At 45.4% G+C, this 20,529-nt stretch overlaps 1 protein-coding gene across 1 annotated transcript in view; it reads right to left on the bottom strand.

The window, feature by feature from the left end:
* CDYL2 (chromodomain Y like 2) overlaps window positions 1–16,443 on the bottom strand; it is a 176,529-nt gene extending 160,086 nt beyond the window's left edge. The window contains exon 1 of the mRNA XM_055413074.2: window positions 16,075–16,443. Within this exon, the coding sequence (XP_055269049.2) occupies window positions 16,075–16,098 (24 nt within the window). The 5' untranslated portion in view covers window positions 16,099–16,443. The remainder of the gene's footprint in view (window positions 1–16,074) is intronic.
* Window positions 16,444–20,529: the final 4,086 nt, after the last annotated feature.

Genomic DNA, 20,529 nt, shown 5'->3' with positions numbered 1-20,529 from the left:
TCGAGTTGGTGATGCCATCCAGCCATCTCATTCTCTGTCGTCCCCTTCTCCTCCCACCCCCAAACCCTCCCAGCATCAGAGTCTTTTCCAGTGAGTCAACTCGTCACATGAGGTGGCCAAAGTATTGGAGTTTCAGCTTTAGCTGGCATGTTAAATGAGTGCAATTATACAGTAGACTGAACATTCATTGGCATTGCCCTTCTTTGGGTTTGGAATGAAAACAAACTTTTTCCAGTTTTGTGGCCACTGTCCAAATTTGCTGACATATTGAGTGCAGCTCTTTAACAGCACCATCTTTTAGGATTTTAAATAGCTCAGTTAGAACTGTGTCACCTCCACTAGCTTTGTTTGTAATAATGCTTCCTAAGTCCCACTTGGCTTCACACTCCAGGATGTCTGGCTCTAGGTGAGTGACCATACCATTGTGGTTACTGAGAACATTAAGACCTTTTATGCACAGTTCTTCTGTGTATTCTTGCCACCTCTTCTTAATCTCTTTTGCTTCTGTTAGGTCCTTACTGTTTCTGTCTTTTATCATGCCCATCCTTGCATGAAATGTTCCCTTGATATCCCCCATTTTCTTGAAGAGAGCTCTAGTCTTTCCCCTTCTATTGGTTCCCTCTAATTCTTTGCATTGTTCATTTAAGAATGAAAATTCTTCCCTCTCCTTGCTATTCTCTGGGCTATATACCCAACTGCATTCAGTTGGATATATCTTTCCCTTTCTCCCTTGCCTTTCACTTCTCTTCGTTCCTCAGCCTCCTCAGACAACCACTTTGCCTTCTTGCATTTCTTTTCCTTTGGGATGGTTTTGGTCACCGCCTCCTCTACAATGTTATGAACTTTCATCCATAATTCTTCAGGCATTCTGTTTACTAGATCTAATGTCCTGAATCTATTCATCAGCTCCACTGTATAAGGAATTTTATTTAGGTCATACCTAAATGGCCTAGTGGTTTTCCCTATTTTCTTCAATTTAAGCCTGAATTTTGCAATAAGGAGTTCATATCTGAGCCACAGTCAGCTCCAGGAAGGACCAGAGATTGCATGTGAAAATTACACAATGTCTGGTATACAGTAACACTCACTAAACACTATTATTACTATTTTTAATAAGACTATTTTATAAAAGAATCATCAGTTCAGTTCAGTTGCTCAGTTGTGTCTGACTCTTTGCCACCCCATGAATCACAGCACGCCAGGCCTCCCTGTCCATCACCAACTCCCGGAGTTCACTCAAACTCATGTCCATTGAGTCGGTGATGCCATCCAGCCATCTCATTCTCTGTCGTCCCCGTCTCCTCCCGCCCCCAATCCCTCCCAGCATCAGAGTCTTTTCCAGTGAGTCAACTCGTCACATGAGGTGGCCAAAGTATTGGAGTTTAAATCTCTCTGTACCTCAACCAGGATCAAAGATAAGATTTCTTCAAAAAATATATCAGTTCATGAAGTCAAAAGTGAATATACTGGCTTCCCAAAAAGTCAATACCATAGACATAGCCACAGAAGAGTGGGAGAGTGAAGGGTAATAAAACATAAAAAAGTGTCCAAGATATCGAAGAGTTTGGAACCTCTGCCATGTTTGATAAACAGAAAAGAAAACAATCTACGGCAATCCTTTGTTGTTGCTGTTTAGTCACTAAGTCGTGTCTGACTCCTGCAACCCCATGGATTGTAGCCTGCCAGGCTCTTCTGTCCACCACTTTCTTCTCCAGGGGATCATCCCAACCCAGGGATTGAACCCTTGTCTTCTGCATTGGCAGGCAGATTCTTTACCATTGAGCCCTTGACAATGCCATATGGTACTAAAATATATATCACTTTGGAAAGAAACTGAGGTCTATAATTTGGAGGAAGTCCATATGTTTTTACATCCCAAAGGCAGTCATGGTGTGGTTCCCTTCCTCTTTCTGCTAATATTTAACTACAAGATGCTTACCAAAGTCTGTTTCACAAACCACCCTGTGTACCATATTTTTCTAAGTGAACATGGTTTTAAGGCAACACAAACAAATACAGCAATGTAAATATCAGGACACTAAAATGCTTTCCATTCACTTTTCAAAGCAACAGGAGCTTTGGATTCCATGAGTCGATCTGACTTCCAACAGTTCATCATCACGTCTGGATTTCCAGGAAAAGTTTAGATGTCAAGTGCCTGCCATAATGTCAAGGCCTGTGATGTCAGTCGCTGAGGCATGTCTTAACCCCATTCTTCATCAACAAGAGAATTAAACAAGACCTGAGGCTGGGCTGAGCCTCACTGGCCTCCTTTACTAAGTCTTGTGCAAGAAAGCAATAATGACATCAAGATTTCCAAGGCAGCTCTCCAGAAGAGTATAGGAAGACACCATCTCTGCCTCGTGGAGGACCCACTCAGACTCAGTGAAGGCAAACAGCCAGTGTTGACATCTCAAGCACTCCTCTCTTCTTCAGTAAAGTAAAAGAGTCCCTCACTTTTGTTCACTTGTTGTTAGTGAAAGACTGAGCAGAGGACTTCAAAACTCCCATCCACTCTAAGATTCAATAATCCCTTGAATACAAGACTGTATTAACTTTACTTATAACACAAAGTTGAATGCTGTGAGTTTAACTTACGAGAAACCAAAATTATTATTAATTGACCAATAAAGACATAGAAAATAGATTTAAAACTTATATGCCCTCAGGAAAACTGAAAGATTAAAAATGCCTTCAAGCTTCCTACAAAACAGACTGTACAAACATCTGAGACAATTTCAACTTTCATGTAAATGAAAGACCTAAATAAATTAATTCTTTCACTAGAGTGTTTTTTGAATCTTGCACTATGTGAGGTGCTAAAGATGCAACAAGTCAGAGGGAATCCCTGCTCTCTCAAAACTTACAACCCAGTGGGAGATTTAGAAAATAAGATAATAAATTACAACCTATTAATGTGAGTGCTGTGATGAGAGACAAACAGGGTTCTACAGGAGCCCGAAGAAAACTCTTGATGAGCCAGGGAAGTTTTCCCAAGATTGCCGTCTCAGCTGAGACCTAAAGGATGAACAGGAATTAAGGAAGCAAAGCTGTGGCAGGGATGATAATGAAGAGTGCCCTGTCAATTGGGAGGGTGTGATTCAAGGAGAGCACATGGAATGCCCAAGAACTGAGAACAGATTTCTCTGGATGGAATATGTGCTGTGAGTGGAGAGCTGGTAGAAGATGAGAAGGGTCAAAACCCAAGGGCATCATTAAAGATACTTCATCAGGAGAGACATAGAAAAATGGATATTTTAGAAAGACCTTGGTGAGTCCAGTTTGGAAAAAAAAATGAACTAGATTCAGAGATACCAGCTGAGAGCTATCAGGGTGACTGAAACAGTGAGAGTGTCTCTTGAATTAAAGTGGTGAGAGTGAGCGTGAAGAGAAAAGGCCAGGTTCAAGAAATAGTCAGGATGCAGGCTCATCAGATACATGGGGACTGGGCAAAACAAAGGAGGACACATTTCTAGCTACAGAGCAGGTGGATACAGATACTACTGAGGCTAGGAGCCCAGAAGGAAAAGCAAGTCTTACATATGCTAAACATAAGTTCAGCTTTGGATGTTTCGAGTTTAAAGAGCCCAAGAGAGTTAGATGGCTAGCTCTGGAGCTCAGGGGAAAAACAAAAAACAAGAAAGTGTCAGAGACTTGGAAATCACCCTTCAGGTCACTGTAGCACAATGAGAGAACAGAAGAACCCCAGGTTAAAACTATAGGAAGCCTCAAAGTTTAAGGAATAAACAGCAGAAGATGAGGACACAAAGGCAGTTTAAGAGTGGGAGAGCCAATGGAAGAAACCATCTCAAGTAGAAGGGGTGGAGACCCAAAGGAAATGTCAGCTTCTGAAACACCTCCCCACATGTGGATCTGTGCTGTGCGTGGTATGGACAGATAAGGAATCACAAGCATGGGTTGCCAAGGCCAGTGTGTCAGTACTCAAGACCTGGGCGGCCCACAAGAAGCTGTCAAATGACAAATGATGTCTTTGGGAGGAACCAATAACCTAAAGGATGAGGACAGAGGATGAGACGGTTGAATGGCATCACTGACTCAATGGACATGAGTTTGGGCAAACTCCGGGAGATAGTGAAGGACAGGGAAGCCTGGCATGCTGCAGTCCACGGGGTCACAAAGGGTCAGAAAGGACTTAGAAACTGAAACAACAGCAATAACCTAAAGTACAAGTGAGGTGACAGATGTTCATTATGGAGGACCGAGGGCACACAGACTCACCAATCAGTGAAGAGCAAGAACTGATGACGTGGTGGGTAATGCGATACCCCACCCAAATCCCCTTTTCAGAGTCCATGTGCCCATCCTCTCAGCTTCTAGAAATGTCCATGCTGCTAAGGACTCACAGATGTGAGCCTCAAAGGGAATTGCCTCCCACCACAGGGAGCTGCCCTGTCCCAGAATAATTCTCCTCCCCTTCAAGGGCAGCCTACCAGCAATGACTGGCTGATGTAGGGATATGAGGAGTCCGGTTCCCTGGCCTCAAGTTGAGACATTTCTGAAGGGTTATTGCAGCTCCCAAGCCTTCCTTGGGATCCACTGAGACCTCAGTTGGAAACTCACTGCAGGTCTGCTTCACCATCCAATCCTGCCTCACATCCTTACAGGTCAAGCACCCAAGTAAACCCTCTGGATACAATTCTCCGGTTCTAGGCAGCTTGACCTAAAATGGATGGTGCATACCAAACTGGGCCAAGACACTGAGGCTTGAGTAGAGAAAAGCAGAAGCTGCAAACCACAGGGCAGTCTTTGTGTGTACAGACGTACAAGGGGCTCTGTCTCATGCAGCACTTAACAGAGAATGTTGTTGCTGTTGCTGTTCAGTTGCCCAGCCATGTCCGACTCTTCTGCGACCCCATGGACTGCAGCAGGCCAGGCTTCCCTGTCCTTCACCATCTCCCAGAGTCTGCCCAAGTTCATGTTCATTGCATCAGTGATGCCATCCAGCCATCTTATCCTCTGATGCCCTCTTCTCCTAGAATAGCTGCTCTCAATCCAGTTGTCACCCATAATGAAGGACAATGATTTGGATGTTTGAATTCACCATAAGGGCCTTTTGTTACCTAGTAAGTCTATACAAGATCCAGTGGAAGGCAAAACAGAAACTTGAATTTCTAGGACAATCTGAAGGAATCTTCTTAGAAAGAGTAAAAAGTAATACCATACAGGGGAAAAATAAAGGACACTCACTCAAGAGAAACCCAAGGTAGCCTAGAAGCACAGGTTTTGAACATTTTCAATGACTCATTCAACAAGTATTTATTCAGAGGTTACAGTGTGCCCAGCAAAGTGCCATGAGTTGAGAATACAATCATGGAAAATACACTAGACGTGGCCTGTGCTCTCACAGAGCTTAGAGTCCAGCAGAAAATTCTGGAGTTCAGCAATGAAACCCTCTTCCCCCACCAGAATGGTTCCAGGAGACCTAACACATAAAATCAGATACATGTGATAACTTCCCAGTGGAGATGTCTGGTGTAACTATAACTTACAGACACTTCCTTATCGCTGCGTTAACTCATGAGAGCAATAAAGCCTACTGTGATTAGGAGCAAGGTTTTTAAATGAGGTCTGAGGAAGTTACTCTTCCTATAACAGCCTTGGCAATTTATCTCCACATTTGGCTTGCTTGTCCATAAGAAAACAACCCCTGATTTGCAATGAAAAGTAGTTGCAAGTGCTAACCAGGCTTGGTTGGTTTCATTAACTTGTCTTGCAATTTCAGGGCGTCCTTCACTCTAACTGAAGTCTGATGCCCGTTTCATAGTTGAACCTTTAACATACAAGAGTTCACACTCTCTCTCCTAAATATAAAAGTCAGGGTAGAAGGACCCAGAACTCTAAATAAACACCCACACTACCTTTTACACAATTTAAGGAGACAAATTGTTAGACATTCAGTTACTACCAGACACTGATGATTACACCAGGTCTAGAACATTCATCACCACACCACCTGAACCTTGAGTGGTTACTTAATGGACTGAGGTGCATTGTGCTATAAAGTGTGTTTGCTTGTACACTTTCATGTGAGGAGCGATAAATAGGCCTATAATTTTTAAAGAATGTTTCAGACTTATAACGATGCTAAAACAGTGCATTTACTGGAAGTTCACTTACACATCCAGAGATGGCAGGAAAAGCTGTATTCTGAGGTCTGCTCACAGAAAGGGCTGACCTGATTGCCCCTTTTAACATACTAAAAACACTCCAATATGTTAAAAATGTGGTATACAACCATATGTGGGTGTGAGGCTTTCTTCATGATCACACTCTGAACAGCAGTTTAAAAGACATTCATGGCTGCAGCCCCAGCACTTAGCATAGTTCTAGGCACATAGTTAACATACAATAAATATTTGATTGATGGATAACTGAACAAAAATAACTATTTTTAAATAAAATTCACATCCAGGATATATGATCCACGGTTTATTAGCAAGTGCCCTTGAGAGATAAGTTTTAGAACACTGAACTCAAAGACAAGGAAATGAAAATCAAAGAGGAAAATTCCCTGATCAAGAATCTGAGAATAGGGTGGAGGCCCCTCAGCAGGGGAATTCCTGGTATGGCAGAATGTGGCCTGGGGCCCCAGTCCCACACATGTGTCCCTCCAGTCTCCACACCGATGCTCCTATAAGTCATTTAGAAAGTAATGTAGTGATGGAACGATGCTGGGGGGATTCCAGGAGAGATGGGATGACTGGAGCGAAGAAAGAACAAATTTTTTAAACATTTAACGTTTAGCTGATTAAAATATTTATGATTATAAATTGCATTCAGTTTTCTGTTATCAAACACACAATTAAGAGAAAACAGGACATAAAATGACAGACTGATGGCCCTCCCAGGCTTCCCAGGAGCGGACCACAGCTTTCTACAGGCTTGGTCAACTGATGGGCCCTTCACTGGAGTAACAGGAAGTTTGAGGCAGCAGCTTCCACTGAGTGACTCAGCCTAACTGGCCAATGTCAGAAGAGACACTTTGCTGAAAGAAGGGACAAGAAGCAATGACTCAGGACACCATCCCCATCATTCACTCAACTACCAGAGCAGGGGCTGACTCAAGGCAAGGGTGCATTTCAGACCCAGCTGAGGCCTGCCCCAAGGGTCCAGTACCACCTCTAACCTGCCGTCCCAAACATGGCTCCAGGGAAAAGCTCCAGTGTAACAGAAGACCAAAAAACGGCAGCATTCTTCAAGCTCTAGGCTTGCCTCTCTTCACACACAAGATGATGACGGCTACAAAGAAGTAAGGTGTTCATGTGAAAAAGTAACAAGACTCAATCAGGAGGAGGAGTTTTTTAAAAAAGAGAAGCGATCTCATTTTACAGCAGAAGCCATTGAGGTTCAAAAAGACTGAAAAGCATGTCTAGCTTCACAGTGTTACCAACTGGTGGTGTATGGATGGGGATGCTGACTGTATCAATCAGGGTTCAGCCAGAGAAGCTGAACCACTAGATAAACTGATATACACTAAGAGATTTAACAAAGAATGGCTTATGTAGTTGTGGACCTGGCTAGGGAAGTCTGAAGTCCATAAGTCAGGTCATTAGGAAGGGGAAACTGGAAACCTTCCAGGCTGAGGCTGCTATCCACAGATGGTATTTCTTCTTCTTCAAGAAAGCCCCCAATCTATCCTTAAGGTTTTCAACAGACTGAATCAAGTTCACCCAGATTACCTAGAATAATCTCTCTCATTTAAAGTCAACTGATCATGGACCTTAATCACATCTACAAAATAACCTCACAGCAACACCTGTTTTAGTGTTTGATTGAATAACTGACACATAAAACACTATCACATTCATTTGTCAATAGCACCCCAGTGATCTGATCTCTCAGAGAACTGCTGGTACAACAAACCCGTTAATGAAGAACTTTATCTCCTTGTCCTCCATACAGCGAGATCTTTTCCCTGAGCAAATTTTATTCAGAAAGGTTCTGGGTGACTACAAAAAACATGTTCTATCTACTTTTTTTCTCCAGCTAAAATTACTGAAGATGTTGGACCCCACTGTCACTGCTCAGCAGGAGAGGAGTTTGTAGGGTTCATGGAAAATCACTTCTTAGGTCCAATAAACCAAAGTCAGTATCACAATTTTTTGTTACCCACCAAAGTAGCAGAGCATGTGTAGAACTAGGGGAATGGAGAATAGGCTGATCTAGTCTCCCACTTCACCCTGGATATCACATTCACTCTCTCCTCACTTCAAATATCGTATATAGTTTCCTGTGCTATACAGTGGGACCCTGTGGTTTATCTATTTTATATAGTAGTGTGTGCATCTAACACCAAACTACTAATATATCCCTTCCCTCTTTTCCTCTTTGGTAACCATAAGTTTGTTTTGTTTTTTTTTTTTCGTCTGTGAGTCTGTTTCCATTCTGTGAAAATGTTCATTTGTATTATTCTTTTAGATTCCACATGTAAGTGATAACACATGATATTTGCTTTGTCTAACTTACTTCACTTAATGTGATAATCCCGAGGTCTATCCAAGTTGTTGCAAATAGCATTATTTCATTCTTTTTTTTATGGCTGTCTCACTCAAGCTTCCCAAGAGTGTTACCCATATGTCTTTACATCCACATTCCCCACATCCCTCTGCATGCATCATCACACTGCAATCAAGCCCTCCCACCAACACACTCTAGAGAAAACATGCCCCTTAAGGTTTCCAGTGACTATTTATTACAGCCGAAGGACTCTGCTGACCACACCGTTCATGAAACACAATTTTCCATTACCTTCCATAACAGCAAAGTCTCTTGTTTTGCCTCCTACCACTCTTGCTACTCCTCATAAATCTGATCTTCTGTCTCTTCTTCCATCCTATAAATGTCCACTTTCTCCAGTTCTCCTCCCCTGGACCCCCCTCCTATTTACACAGTGTCCTTTGCCTTGCATCCTAATCTATATGCCAATGATTTCCAATCTCTGTCTCCATGACAGATCATGCTTTTGAGTCTTATGCTCACATGATCTACTGCTATGAATATCTATACCTAGGTGTCCCACAAACACTATGAACCCATTGTCCTGCCCACTGACCCCACCTCCTCCAACCAATGCTTCTTCCTTGATTCTCTATCTCCACTACTGGTTCCACCACCCACCTAATGGACCAAAACAGAAACCACCAGGTTATGCCTCAACTGCTGCCTTTCCCTCAGTCCTACATAATGTCAGTCAAGTCTTAACTTGAGAGGGAATGAAGAGAATATAACTGAAAATCACATTTTCTAGCCTCCTTTGCAGCTAGCTGAGACCACATAATTATTCAGGCCAATAAGAGGAAAGCAAGATTGCATGGAACTTTCGGCAGCTGTTTATAGAAGATTACTCAACTTTTGCATCTCCTTTTCTGCCTATTTCTTCCATCCTCTCACACAAAAGATGGCTAGAGCTCCATGGCCACGTTGAATCCAGCAGTGACCTCATTGGCAGAAGCCATGGCTGAAGATGAAAGAGACAAGAAGGATCCTGATATCCTGAGAACTTCAGAGAGCATCACACCAATCCTGGACTGCCTACCTCCAGGTTTATTTCGTGTAAGAAAATAAACCTTGTTTAGGTCACTGTTATTATACATTTTCTCTTATAAGCAGCCAGACATAATCTTGACCTGTGTACCGAATTATGTTGATTCTTTTTTAATCTTTCAAATTCTTTCCATTTCTCTTCATCTGTATTACCACTCCTTTGGTTCAAGTCACCAATTGACACTCCTTTCAATTACCGAAAGAGTATATTAACTGGTCATCATGGCTTCTAATCTTCCTCCAAACTAATCCACTGTCCATTTCTGAGGGGTAATCTGAGATTATATAACAAAAGTGTTAAAAATGTTAGCATTCTTCAACCTAGAAATTTCACTTCTCAGAATTTATCTTGAGGAAAATAATAAGACAGGAATACAAATAAATATGTTCATGGAGGTTAAAAGCAATATTTAAATTGTCTATAAATGGAAAAAATCTAGATGTCCAACAACAGGGGATCAGTTAGACACAAAGTAGCATATCGATTCAAGTGAAAATTAACCTGTCATTAAAAATAATGATGTAGAATAATATTTTAAGATATATAAGGAAATAATCATTATATATATGTATAATAAAAATAAAACAATATGTAGCCTATGTTCCAATTTGATTTTTTAATTATATAGATATAGAAAATACTTTCACTCATATTTGTACCTATATCAAGGAAGCTAACATTTTAATTAATTCAGATATCACATCAGTATTTAATAAACATCAAGTATATGCTAAATGTATAATATATGTATAATAATATACTTGGTGATGGACAGGGAGGCCTGGCGTGCTGTGATTCATGGGGTCGAGGAGAGTCGGATACGACTGAGCGACTGAACTGAACTGAACTATTTATCTTAGATATATTAGATATATATATCTATATATAGATATAATTTTATGCTTTTATTTTTCCAAGATGTAACCATAAACATAAATTGCTTTTAAAAATAGAAAAGATAAATAATTCTCAATAAGTCCTGCAAACCTGATCATGCTCATTTCCTGGTCCAAACATCTCCACAGTCATCACATTCTCTGGAAGGCGTTCATTTATTCCCCCAAGGTAGATTCCCCTCATGATCGTAGAGAACCCCATCTTTCCCTGTACTAACACTTTTCCTCCTGCACTGTAAACTGCCTATTTTCTTTACTATATCTCACACTAGACCATAAGCTCAGGCAGTACAATCTCATCAATTCCCGAGAGTAGTGGTTGGCATATATCTGGTGTTCTCTTAATGTGAGATGAGCAAATGAATGATGGATGGTGTTATGAATTTAGCCACATCTACAACTCTTTTCACCATCCAAAAGATGCAGAGGGGCTCACATCTTCGCAATCTAAATGTGTGTCTCCAATACTTAAGATCTTTGATAATTACCATGCCTGAACCATTCCTTAGCAATTGCTCAGGTGCAAGACGCTGTATGAACTCATTTCAAGGATAGTTTAAGCCCCTGAGGAAATGATCTTATTCGATGAGGAATGACTCCACATAAAATTCTATACTGCTTGAAAATAAGCTGCTATCTATCCACAGGGAATAACTTAAAATAATTTTAAAAAGCTGGGAGAATCATATACCCAGTCGATATTCTTCAGGTGCCTACCACGTGCCAAAAAATCAGCTCATCCGGTGTATTCTCTTTGACAATATTTGCCTCTTCACATACTGGTACTGACACTCAAGAAGTTTTATCACTGACTGTTCGTTCTGGAATTACACGTGTTTCACCTTGGGTACAAGTGGTACATAGAGGAATATGTCAAATTAACAAGTTGTGTTGGTTCTTATGTGAGTTTTCTAGTTTGTTAATGTTTTGAAGCAACTGCAGGAAAGAGCTCTGACAAGGAAAGAGAAAGACTTAACAATGCTTGAAGATCAAGAACAAAGCTGAAAACACATTCAAGTGCCTTCCTTTAATCTGAGCAGTGGCCCATGGTGGCTTCAAGAATTAATACCTTTCCACTATGCTAACATGACTGGCAAATTACAGATGAAGAAGGTACAAAATATTTCTTTCCATACAGATGAATGCAGAGGGCTACGCTCTAGGTTAGATTTCATTTCGGTGAAAATGGTCTCCATTAGAAGTGAATGACCTCTGCGAGCTACAGAGAGAAGAAAGAAGTACCAGCCGAATTTGAAGGCTGTAAGGATGGGCTGACCTGGTAAGAGCAAACATCAGTCAGGTGGAGATTTAACTGAGGGGTATTTTTATTAGATTTGGTTTTGGTTTTGTTCACAAAGTTCCAAAGTTTCTGCAGTCAGCGTCAATCCACTTTTTCCCATAAACCCTGTTATTTTCAGTGCGTAATTTTCCAGGACACAAGGTGCCTATGCAGCGCTATAGCAGAAAGGCCCGTGTTCATCACTGTAGCAGCATTGATTTTGAACTAAATTTCTTTCAACAAAAAGAAAATCCTATTATTATTTATTTTATTTGGAATGAAACAAAAGCAGTATTTTTGATATATATACATACACATAATTGTATACATATTTATTAGATATGGATGCATGAATACATAAGATAGAACGATCTTACGGGAAGATAACCCGGGAACTGTAAGTAAACTGAACACTGACAAATGTCAGGAACTGCCACTGTTAAAAACACCTCAATAAATTTCAACTTGGCCACTGACCTTCTGTGCAGACATACAGCATTCTCTTGGAATATTTTTGCCAACTGAATGGAGCTCTCCTCCATACCGTCAGCTAATCACAAGGGAGAGGGTGTAAAACGCCACCCAACGGCCACTTGGAAAGTCAGTCCTTTTAATGAATAACATAGTCTGTCTCTCTGGAAGGGGACTCAGCCACACTACCTTCCAGAGAGAACTGGAAGGAACTCTCCTAAACATGGTGTTACCACCACGAAGAGACCACAAGTCAAAGGAGAACAGAGGGCAGCGATCCACACAAGTATAACAAAGGTCGGCCAAGGTACTTTATCTATACTTAAGTCAGTCTTCTGTTCACCGATTCAGTCAACAAGTATTTGAAAGTTCGAGGACACAGAGATGGACAAGGCAACTGGGCTCCTTATTCCACTGGTTACATCTTCCTGATATCCAAACATGTTAGCGAACGGTTGACTACCATCTGGGGGCTGCAAACTCTAATGCCTACTGGAGCCAGGTAAGTAAGGTGAGAGTGAAGTAGAAAGGATTTCTGATACAAGGGCACACTGGGACAACTATAAACAAGTATCACATGCCCCATCTAAAGGTATTCAAGTCCATTTTTCTTATCTACCATCCAGGCAAGGCAAAAAACATAGAGTCTAGACCTGGCTCACAGACTACCATTTTATGACTCTTTTGTTTAGCAGAATGTTGACCAGAGCATCTGGATAAGAAATTTCATTTTGCATCTAGATATATGATTTTAAAATGCTCAGCCCATATTTACGATCACCTTTCTATAGTGGATGGCTATAATACACCAGATGATGATGAGAACTCTGCTATAGGAGAAACTGTCTATCAAGAGCCAAAATTTTGGTAACTGAGCTTGATTCCATATTTCTTCACTATGACTGAAGAGTGCCGTTACAAAAACAAAGTTTTTCTTTAAAATTAGCACCTATTCCTTGAAAGATGCTATTCAGGGAAGGCTTACTCTTTACAATTTAATTGTCTAAAGCACCAAAGAGAAGTTGAAGACTCTCTAGACGCCAAATCACATCTTCATCATAGAGGGTCAAGGAAAGTGTCAGCAGACACACAGGTGAAATAAACCAATTACAAGCATATTCAATAACAGTTCTTGCCCAGTCAAAATGTGGTTTCTTGGTCAGAGGTTATAAGAAGCCATTTTACATACCCTTGGGTATAGTATTTAATTAATGCAGTATTTAAATTGAGAATGGCATCAGTTTTCTTCTTTTTTTCTTTAAAGGTCAATAAGTGTGCTGGATAATCCAAGATGTGTCCTTAAATCAACACCCTGCCTTTTACACACCCAATTTTACAGTTCGAAATGTACAGTTAGCACTTCTTAACTGTTTTTAAAACTAAATTTGAACAACAAATTAAATTCCTCAGTATGTGTTATGTAATGTAGACACTGGCTATAAAAATGCTGACATTGGTTATATTCTCGTAATGCAGTTTAGCCCTTTTTAGTAATGACTATGCAAATAATCAGCCACAGGAAAACTATTTTACATCTAGTACAATTACCTACTATCACAGAAGTAATTATTATTATTGTCTTGTTTACTGAACTTCAAGAAGAACTCATGAGATGCTAAGACACTTCCAAGGCCGGTGTGAAAACTCCCCTTTTAACAGACTCATCTGGCAACTATAATTACCAATGTTAAAGAGGGCATTTCAGAAGATCATTAAACAAGAAATTATCCCCAGAAGGTTCATAAGTTCCAAACTTTAAAAGAAGAAATACTGACAGCTCCTAACATGTCCTCTTAATGCCTTCTCAATGCAACTCTTCTCCCAGGGAAAGTTGGAAGCTCTGCGATGACTCATTTTCAACAGGTAGAAAAATCCATACTACCAATGAGCTGAGCAATGCCCCTGAACAATGTCTACTTTTTTGCTGGTTATACTTCGGGAAACTCAATCAAACATTCCATTTAACTGTGCTTCAACTCTTTTGGTTTCAGAAATTGTTCCGCCATCTTGAAAAAGACAGAAGTGCTTGGGTGACCTATTGGACACAATCTTCCAAAGTTCTTCACCAGGTCTACCCAACTTCATCTTCTCTATCAGTGCAGGGATGAGGAAGGCAGCAGGCTAGAGAAGAGGTCAACCTACAACATTCTTTCAAGAATAACAGAAACATTCTAGCTGGATGGTTCTGCCCCAGAACATAGCATGGTGTTTCAGTCAACAGGTTTGCTGGGGCTGTGGTCTTCTGAATGCTCGACTGGGGCTGGAGTTTCTGTTTGCCAGGTGGCTCACATACAAGCTTGCTAAAGCTAGGTCTGGTTGTTGTCAGGTCAACACTGACCTCTCCATAGGACTGGAGTGTCCTCTCAAGCCATGGCACCTGAGCCCACTGGTGGTCATGACTGAGCCTCACCAGGTTCAGAATCATCCAAAAGACCCTGGTCGCACAGGAGGCTAAGATGCTACCTTGCCTGTTCGCCACTCTTCTCTCACACCGCCCAGCAAATCCACCAAATGAAAAAGCTACATCTTTCCAGAAGGCCCAGAGAAAAAAGCTCATTGTGGGTGAATCACCCCTGTAGTCTCCTACCAAGAATTCCACCCCTTGGGGTGTTCATCTCAGTTGAGCCAAAAGTCTTGAGAACCAGGGCTACTGTTAATCGATTTCTGTGCAAGGGAGTCCAGGTCCACCCCGAGCTCCGATTCTCGTTTCCTGGAGGATCAGCAGGCCTTCAGGATGAAGATGGGGCATCTTTTAGCTTCCTTAATCCTGAACCTTCTCTTGGGGCCAACAGCTCTTTGGGGGCATTCTCCCTAGGAAAGGGAGTTGCTTCTTGTTTTGTCCACTTGCCCCAAATCCAAAAGCAGGAACTGTTCTGTTCAGAGCTAGTAAAACTCAGCTCCCAGAGGCCATGGCTATTTCTCCATTGTTTCAAAGGTGCCAGACTAACGTCTTCCTTGACCATTTTTTGAGACGTTTTCAAAACATCCGATGCTGGTCACTACCTGTTGTGGACCTGGAGACAGGCATCCACTGAGGTCAGTGCCGTAGAGCGCCAGGAGCCGGGCTTCCATCCCCAGTCCTCCAGCAACGTGTTACCACCCACCGCCGCCTTCCATGTGCTCGGGCTGCCACCGGAGTCCCTCTGCAGCGCCCCCTCTCGCCCCGAGTGAGCGCGACACCCGCAAGGACCGCCCCCACGCCCCGGCCCCGAGCCGGCGGCGGGGGCAGCAGGTGGGGGGAGGGGGCGGGTGGCCCGGTGGCCCCGGGGAGCGGCTCGGCTGGGGTCTCCCGAGCCCCCCCCACCCGGCCGCCCCCTTTCGAGGCCGCCTCCCCCCAGGACCCCGCCTCGCCCCGGCCGGGCTGCGCTCCACCGCGGCCCGCCCCCCCACCCAGGTGCCCCTCCCGCGCCCCGGGCCGGCCCCGGGGCAGCGCACCCCCGGCCCCTCGCCCGCGCCGGCCGCCCCGCGGCCTCCCGCATTCCCCGCACGTCCGGCGCCGACTTTTACCTGTACTTTCTGCACTCGAGGCGGCTCGTCGGGCGAGAAACACCTCCCCGGGACCGCTACCTCCCCCGCCCCGGCTCCGCCCGGCTTCCTCCTTCCCCTCCAAGGCCGCAAAGTAGATGGAGTAAGAGTGTGTGCGCGAGAGAAAGAGAAAGAGGGAGCGGGCGCGGGCGCCGCGGGAGGGCGGGCGGCGGGCGGGAGGCGCGCCCGGCCCCCGCCACCCTCCGGCCGCCGCCGCCGCCGCCACGGGCTCGGCAACTCCGGCTCGCGCCCGGCCCCGGCCCCGGCCCCGGCCCGGCCCCCGCCGCCCGCCGCCCGCCCGCGGGCTGGGGCCGGCCCGCGCCCCCGCGTCCCCGTACCTCGTAAAGGTCCCCAGAAGCCATGCCAGGCTGCGGAACTTGGCTCGCCGGCTGTGCGCGTCTGCTCGCTCGCGCCCTCCGTGCGTGTGCGCGAGGGGGGCCAGTGTGCGCGTGTGTGTGCGCGCGTGTGTGTGTGTGTGTGGTGTGTTGAGTAAACTGTGTTTTTGCAGAATGACAGGCTTGGGGGCTGCCTATGCGCAGAATCAGAGCGGGCGGCGGCGGCGGCGGCGGCGGGGCTGGCGTAACCGGCAGCGGCGGCGGCGGCGGCGGCACGAGCGCGGGCAGCAGCGACGGCCGCGCAGCGCGCCCAGGAGGCACCGACGCGGCCCGAGCGCCGCGGCCCCCGCGACCCGGCGACCCGGCGGCGGTGTGGCTGCGGCGGGCAACGGCTCGCCCCGGCGCCGCCTGCAGGAAGCCGCCCCGCGCCCGCCGCCGGCCCGGACGCTGCTGCCACTGGGCGAGTCCCCGCCCCCCGGGAGCCCGGCCCGGCCCCCCGGGCGGGCGGGCGGGGGGGGAACGGGGGCGGCTGCCGGGCCGCGCCCCGGGGGACCGGTCCCGGAGCCGGGGAGCGCCCAGGCCCGCCCCGCCGCCCCGGGCCGGCCCCTGAGGCGACCGGCGGGGCTCCCCGGGGGGTGGCGGGCCAGGTGCCCGCCGGGCGCACCCGGCCCGGGGCTGCGAAGGGGCGGCCGGGAGGCAGGTAGAGGGCTGCAGGGCCCGGCGGGGAAGGGGCCCCGGGCGGGCTCGGCCGGCCCCCGGGGGCCTCATCTCTTGCCCCGCACCCCCGGGAGGGAGTGGGCGCCGCCCCCGGGAGACTTAGCCCCTGGGGACCGCGCGGCCCCTCCCCGGCCTCACAGCGCCTCCCTCCAGTCCGGGTGGTGAGATGTGGAGGCCACAGGAAGAGGGACGAAATGACCCCTCCAGAGGCGCAGAGAGAGCCAGGACAGCACCCCGGCAAACCCTGAAAAGTCTTTGGAGCCGGGCGTGGCCTTCCCCCAACCTCCCCAGCCTCCATTCATCCACTCATCCATTATTCAACAAGCATCTTCCAAAGTCTACCCGACTGCACCGTGTCCAAGGGTAGGCGCGACTCGGACCCTGCCCTCAAGGGACTTTGACTCCAAGAGGAGCGAGGAACCACGCGCACGGGAGGAGGATTAAGTCGCTCAGGCAGAAGGCGCTCCTACTAAGTGCCAGGCTCCAGAGCCGGAGGGACTCTGAAACCCAAACTCGTTCTTAAGTCAGCTCTTCCTGCTTCATCGTGGACACCAATTCTGTTTAAAGACAGTGAACTCAGGACCTGGGAAGGCAGACTGTTGAATTTGGAAGAAAGGTCTTCCTCATTCTAGCCCCAGAAATGCCCAGTCGGTCACTTTCTCCAGCTGTGGTGTGGACTTAACTCATATCCTCCCTCGGTCTTTTCCTATTTGAGAGACTTTGGACAAGTCACTTTACCTCATGAGGCTTGCTTTCTCCATCTCTAAACTGGAGATGGTAAGACACATCTAAGGTGATGTGAGAATCGAATAGAGGATCTCTGTATACACAAAGTGGCCTATTCCAGCAGAATTCCATAAGGTTACTTGTGTCTGAATTTGGACCCTGAACTGCCCTTGTGGAGAGGGAGATGGCAAAGGAGAATATAACAAACAGAAAGGTTTGATCCATAGACTATCAAAATTTTTTAAGTCATCACATCTTTCTATTTTAAAAAAATCCCACAGAATCTGGAACACAGGGTTTTCATGTCTGGCTCATTCTAGGAATACATGGGCTTTCATATGCTGTCCCCTGTGCCTAGGATGTCCTTCCACGCTGAATCCATCTGGAAAGCTCCTCCTGCCGAGGCTTGTTCCTCTATGTATCACAAGCATGGCAATGTGATCATTATCCCTATTGCTGGCAGAGTGGGTACACAATGACTGTCAGACTATACCAGTACAACAGATTTTATACCAATGTCTAGTTAAAATCCCATAGTAAAATGATGAAGGGGGAAAGGGGTGACAGGGTGGAAATAAACAAGAAAGCGTATTTGGTTTAGAAACTGGAAATTGCTATAGCAGTTTTCTTCCCTCTTCATACTGATATTTTCCCCATGGTCATGGTTTTAAATAAGAATATTAATAACAGGCAGTTCTCTATCTGTAGGTCAGAAAACAAATTTTAATGATCCTTAATTTGTACTTGGGAGTAAATGCACCACGATAGCATGAGGATGTAATTTGGAAGTAGAAGACAAGAAAGAAACTGGGTTTGGAAATAATACGCTCAGCCAAATTTGAATATATAATCAGTAGTTTTACAAAAACACCAAAAACTTCACTTGTGCTGGCCAAGTACTCCCTGGGAATGTGAGGAGTTTGAAAAAAACAAACCTTAGTCTAGACAACAATTGTTTACAGAGTTCACAGAAGGAGATATTCACTGTGGATTGGCATGCTCAGGGAATATTTTATGGATGAGATAGTATTGTAATGGATCTTGAAGACTCATAGAATAGGAAGGGCTTTGAAGAAAAAGACAAGGGTAGATGGTAGACAGTGCTGCGATGAGGTGGGCATGAGAAGACCAGGAGATTGACTTGTGGAAGCCACAGGACATTGGATAATGAATGTGGGTCTGTTCATGGAGAGTCTTGAACACCAAGCTAAGAAGCTTGCAGTTTAGCCAGTCAGCAGGGGAAAACTGGATGAAGGCTTTTGAATCCATCAAAAGCATGTGGCAATCAAAAGTGTGTTAGAAGACAAATTCTAGAAGAAATATGAAGAACAGACTCCAGGGGTTGAGGTTAGAGGTAGGGAGACCAGTTGCAGTGGTCCAGTGCGGTGGAGGTAGAAATGAAGAAGAAAAACTGGATTTGCAAGATGTTCAGAAGGAAGAACCTGGCGGCCACAGACTTTCATTATGGTTACTCCATCTACTTCCATAAAGTATTTGATCCACATCAACAGGACTTGATGACTAACAGGATGTGTGTATGTGTGTGGGGGGTGTCTGTGTGGGTGTGGGTGTGTGTGTGTGTGTCTGTGGGTGTGTGTGTGTGTGTGTATCTGTGGGTGTGTGGGTGTGTGTGTGTCTGTGGGTGTGTGGGTGTGTCTGTGTCTTTAGGTGTATGTGTGTGTGCGCATAATTGAGGGAGGGGGTGAGCAGCTCAGGACAGAAAGGATGCAGAGATGACTAAGGTTTTACATTGAGTGACTGAACTCCCCATCCGTCATAGCACCATTTTATTTTGAGCTTGCCCCCAGACCATCACTGGCTTCCAGAAAGGCCAGATGCTTCCAAAAGGATGAAAAGGAAGTCCTTCACCCTCTGAGGAAAGGCCAACCAATGGACAGAACTGCTCCAGTTTCTTCGGATGACTCAGAACCACTGTTGCTCATGGAGAATGAAAGACACCTACCATCTTCCACAAAACGGGACAGACTCTTCATACTAGTCATAATGAAGGGCAACTGATAGAAACTCAAACTAATTTACAACATAGTTTATTGACTCACATAGATTGAAAAAGGATGGAGTTGCTCTCCGGGTTGGCTGGATTCAAGGTCTCTAAGGATGTAAGATGTCCTCTCTCTCCATGCTAGACTCTTTCCTGTTGGAGATAGACTTCCCCAGGCAGCTAAGAATATGGCACCTGTCTCCTGCATTGTGGCTCAGAGGTTAAAGAATATGGCACCTGGCAGCTCACGTCCGGCGAAGACAATGGCAACCCACTCCAGTACTCTTGCGCGGGAAATCCCATGGACGGAGGAGCCTGGTAGGCTGCAGTTGATGGGGTCGCGAAGAGTTGGACACGACTGAGTGACTTCACCTTCACTTTTCACTTTCATGCACTGGATAAGGAAATGGCAACCCACTCCAGTATCCCACTCCCAGGGATGGGAGCCTGGTGGGCTGCTGTCTGTGGGGTCACGCAGAGTTGGACACAACTGATGTGACTTAGCAGCAGCAGCAGCAGGTCACATCATCTGAGCTTAGAGATCTCACTGAGTATTTCAAAATCCTAGAGAATGTTTCTGCTTGGCCAATGTACATCATGTGCTGGCATGCTGGACAGATTTCTGTAGCCAGTCACTAATAATGCTCTATGATTGGCCAGGTTAAGTCACATCTCCCCCTGTCCCAGCAGGAAGAGTGCAATGACTGACTGCTTTGCCAGAATTACCTGATCCCAATTGAGAATGAGCAGAAGCCCAAAGAAATGGGGGGAATGAAAGGATGCTGGGAAGACAAATGTTCACTATATGCTAAAAGAAGCTTGCGGTGCAAAGGGAACTTAAAAACAAGGGAAGTGGCTGCCTGAAACATACCCTTGTGATAGAGCAAGAATGGACAGTTTAATATCCAAGGATAGACTATATCCTCCACCCTGACAGTGGCATTAGAAAGCCACAGTCTTCTCCTTCTGGCATTGCTTGGGACCTGATCTTGACTTCCTGTATAGCATGGTTG

The sequence above is a fragment of the Moschus berezovskii genome, chromosome 22 (assembly GCF_049115385.1).
Source record: "Moschus berezovskii isolate FMDL1 chromosome 22, NW_MosBer_1.0, whole genome shotgun sequence".
Lineage (NCBI taxonomy): Eukaryota > Metazoa > Chordata > Mammalia > Artiodactyla > Moschidae > Moschus > Moschus berezovskii.
The sequence above is the reverse complement of the archived record's forward strand: the minus strand, read 5'-3'. Positions and strand labels throughout refer to the sequence as shown.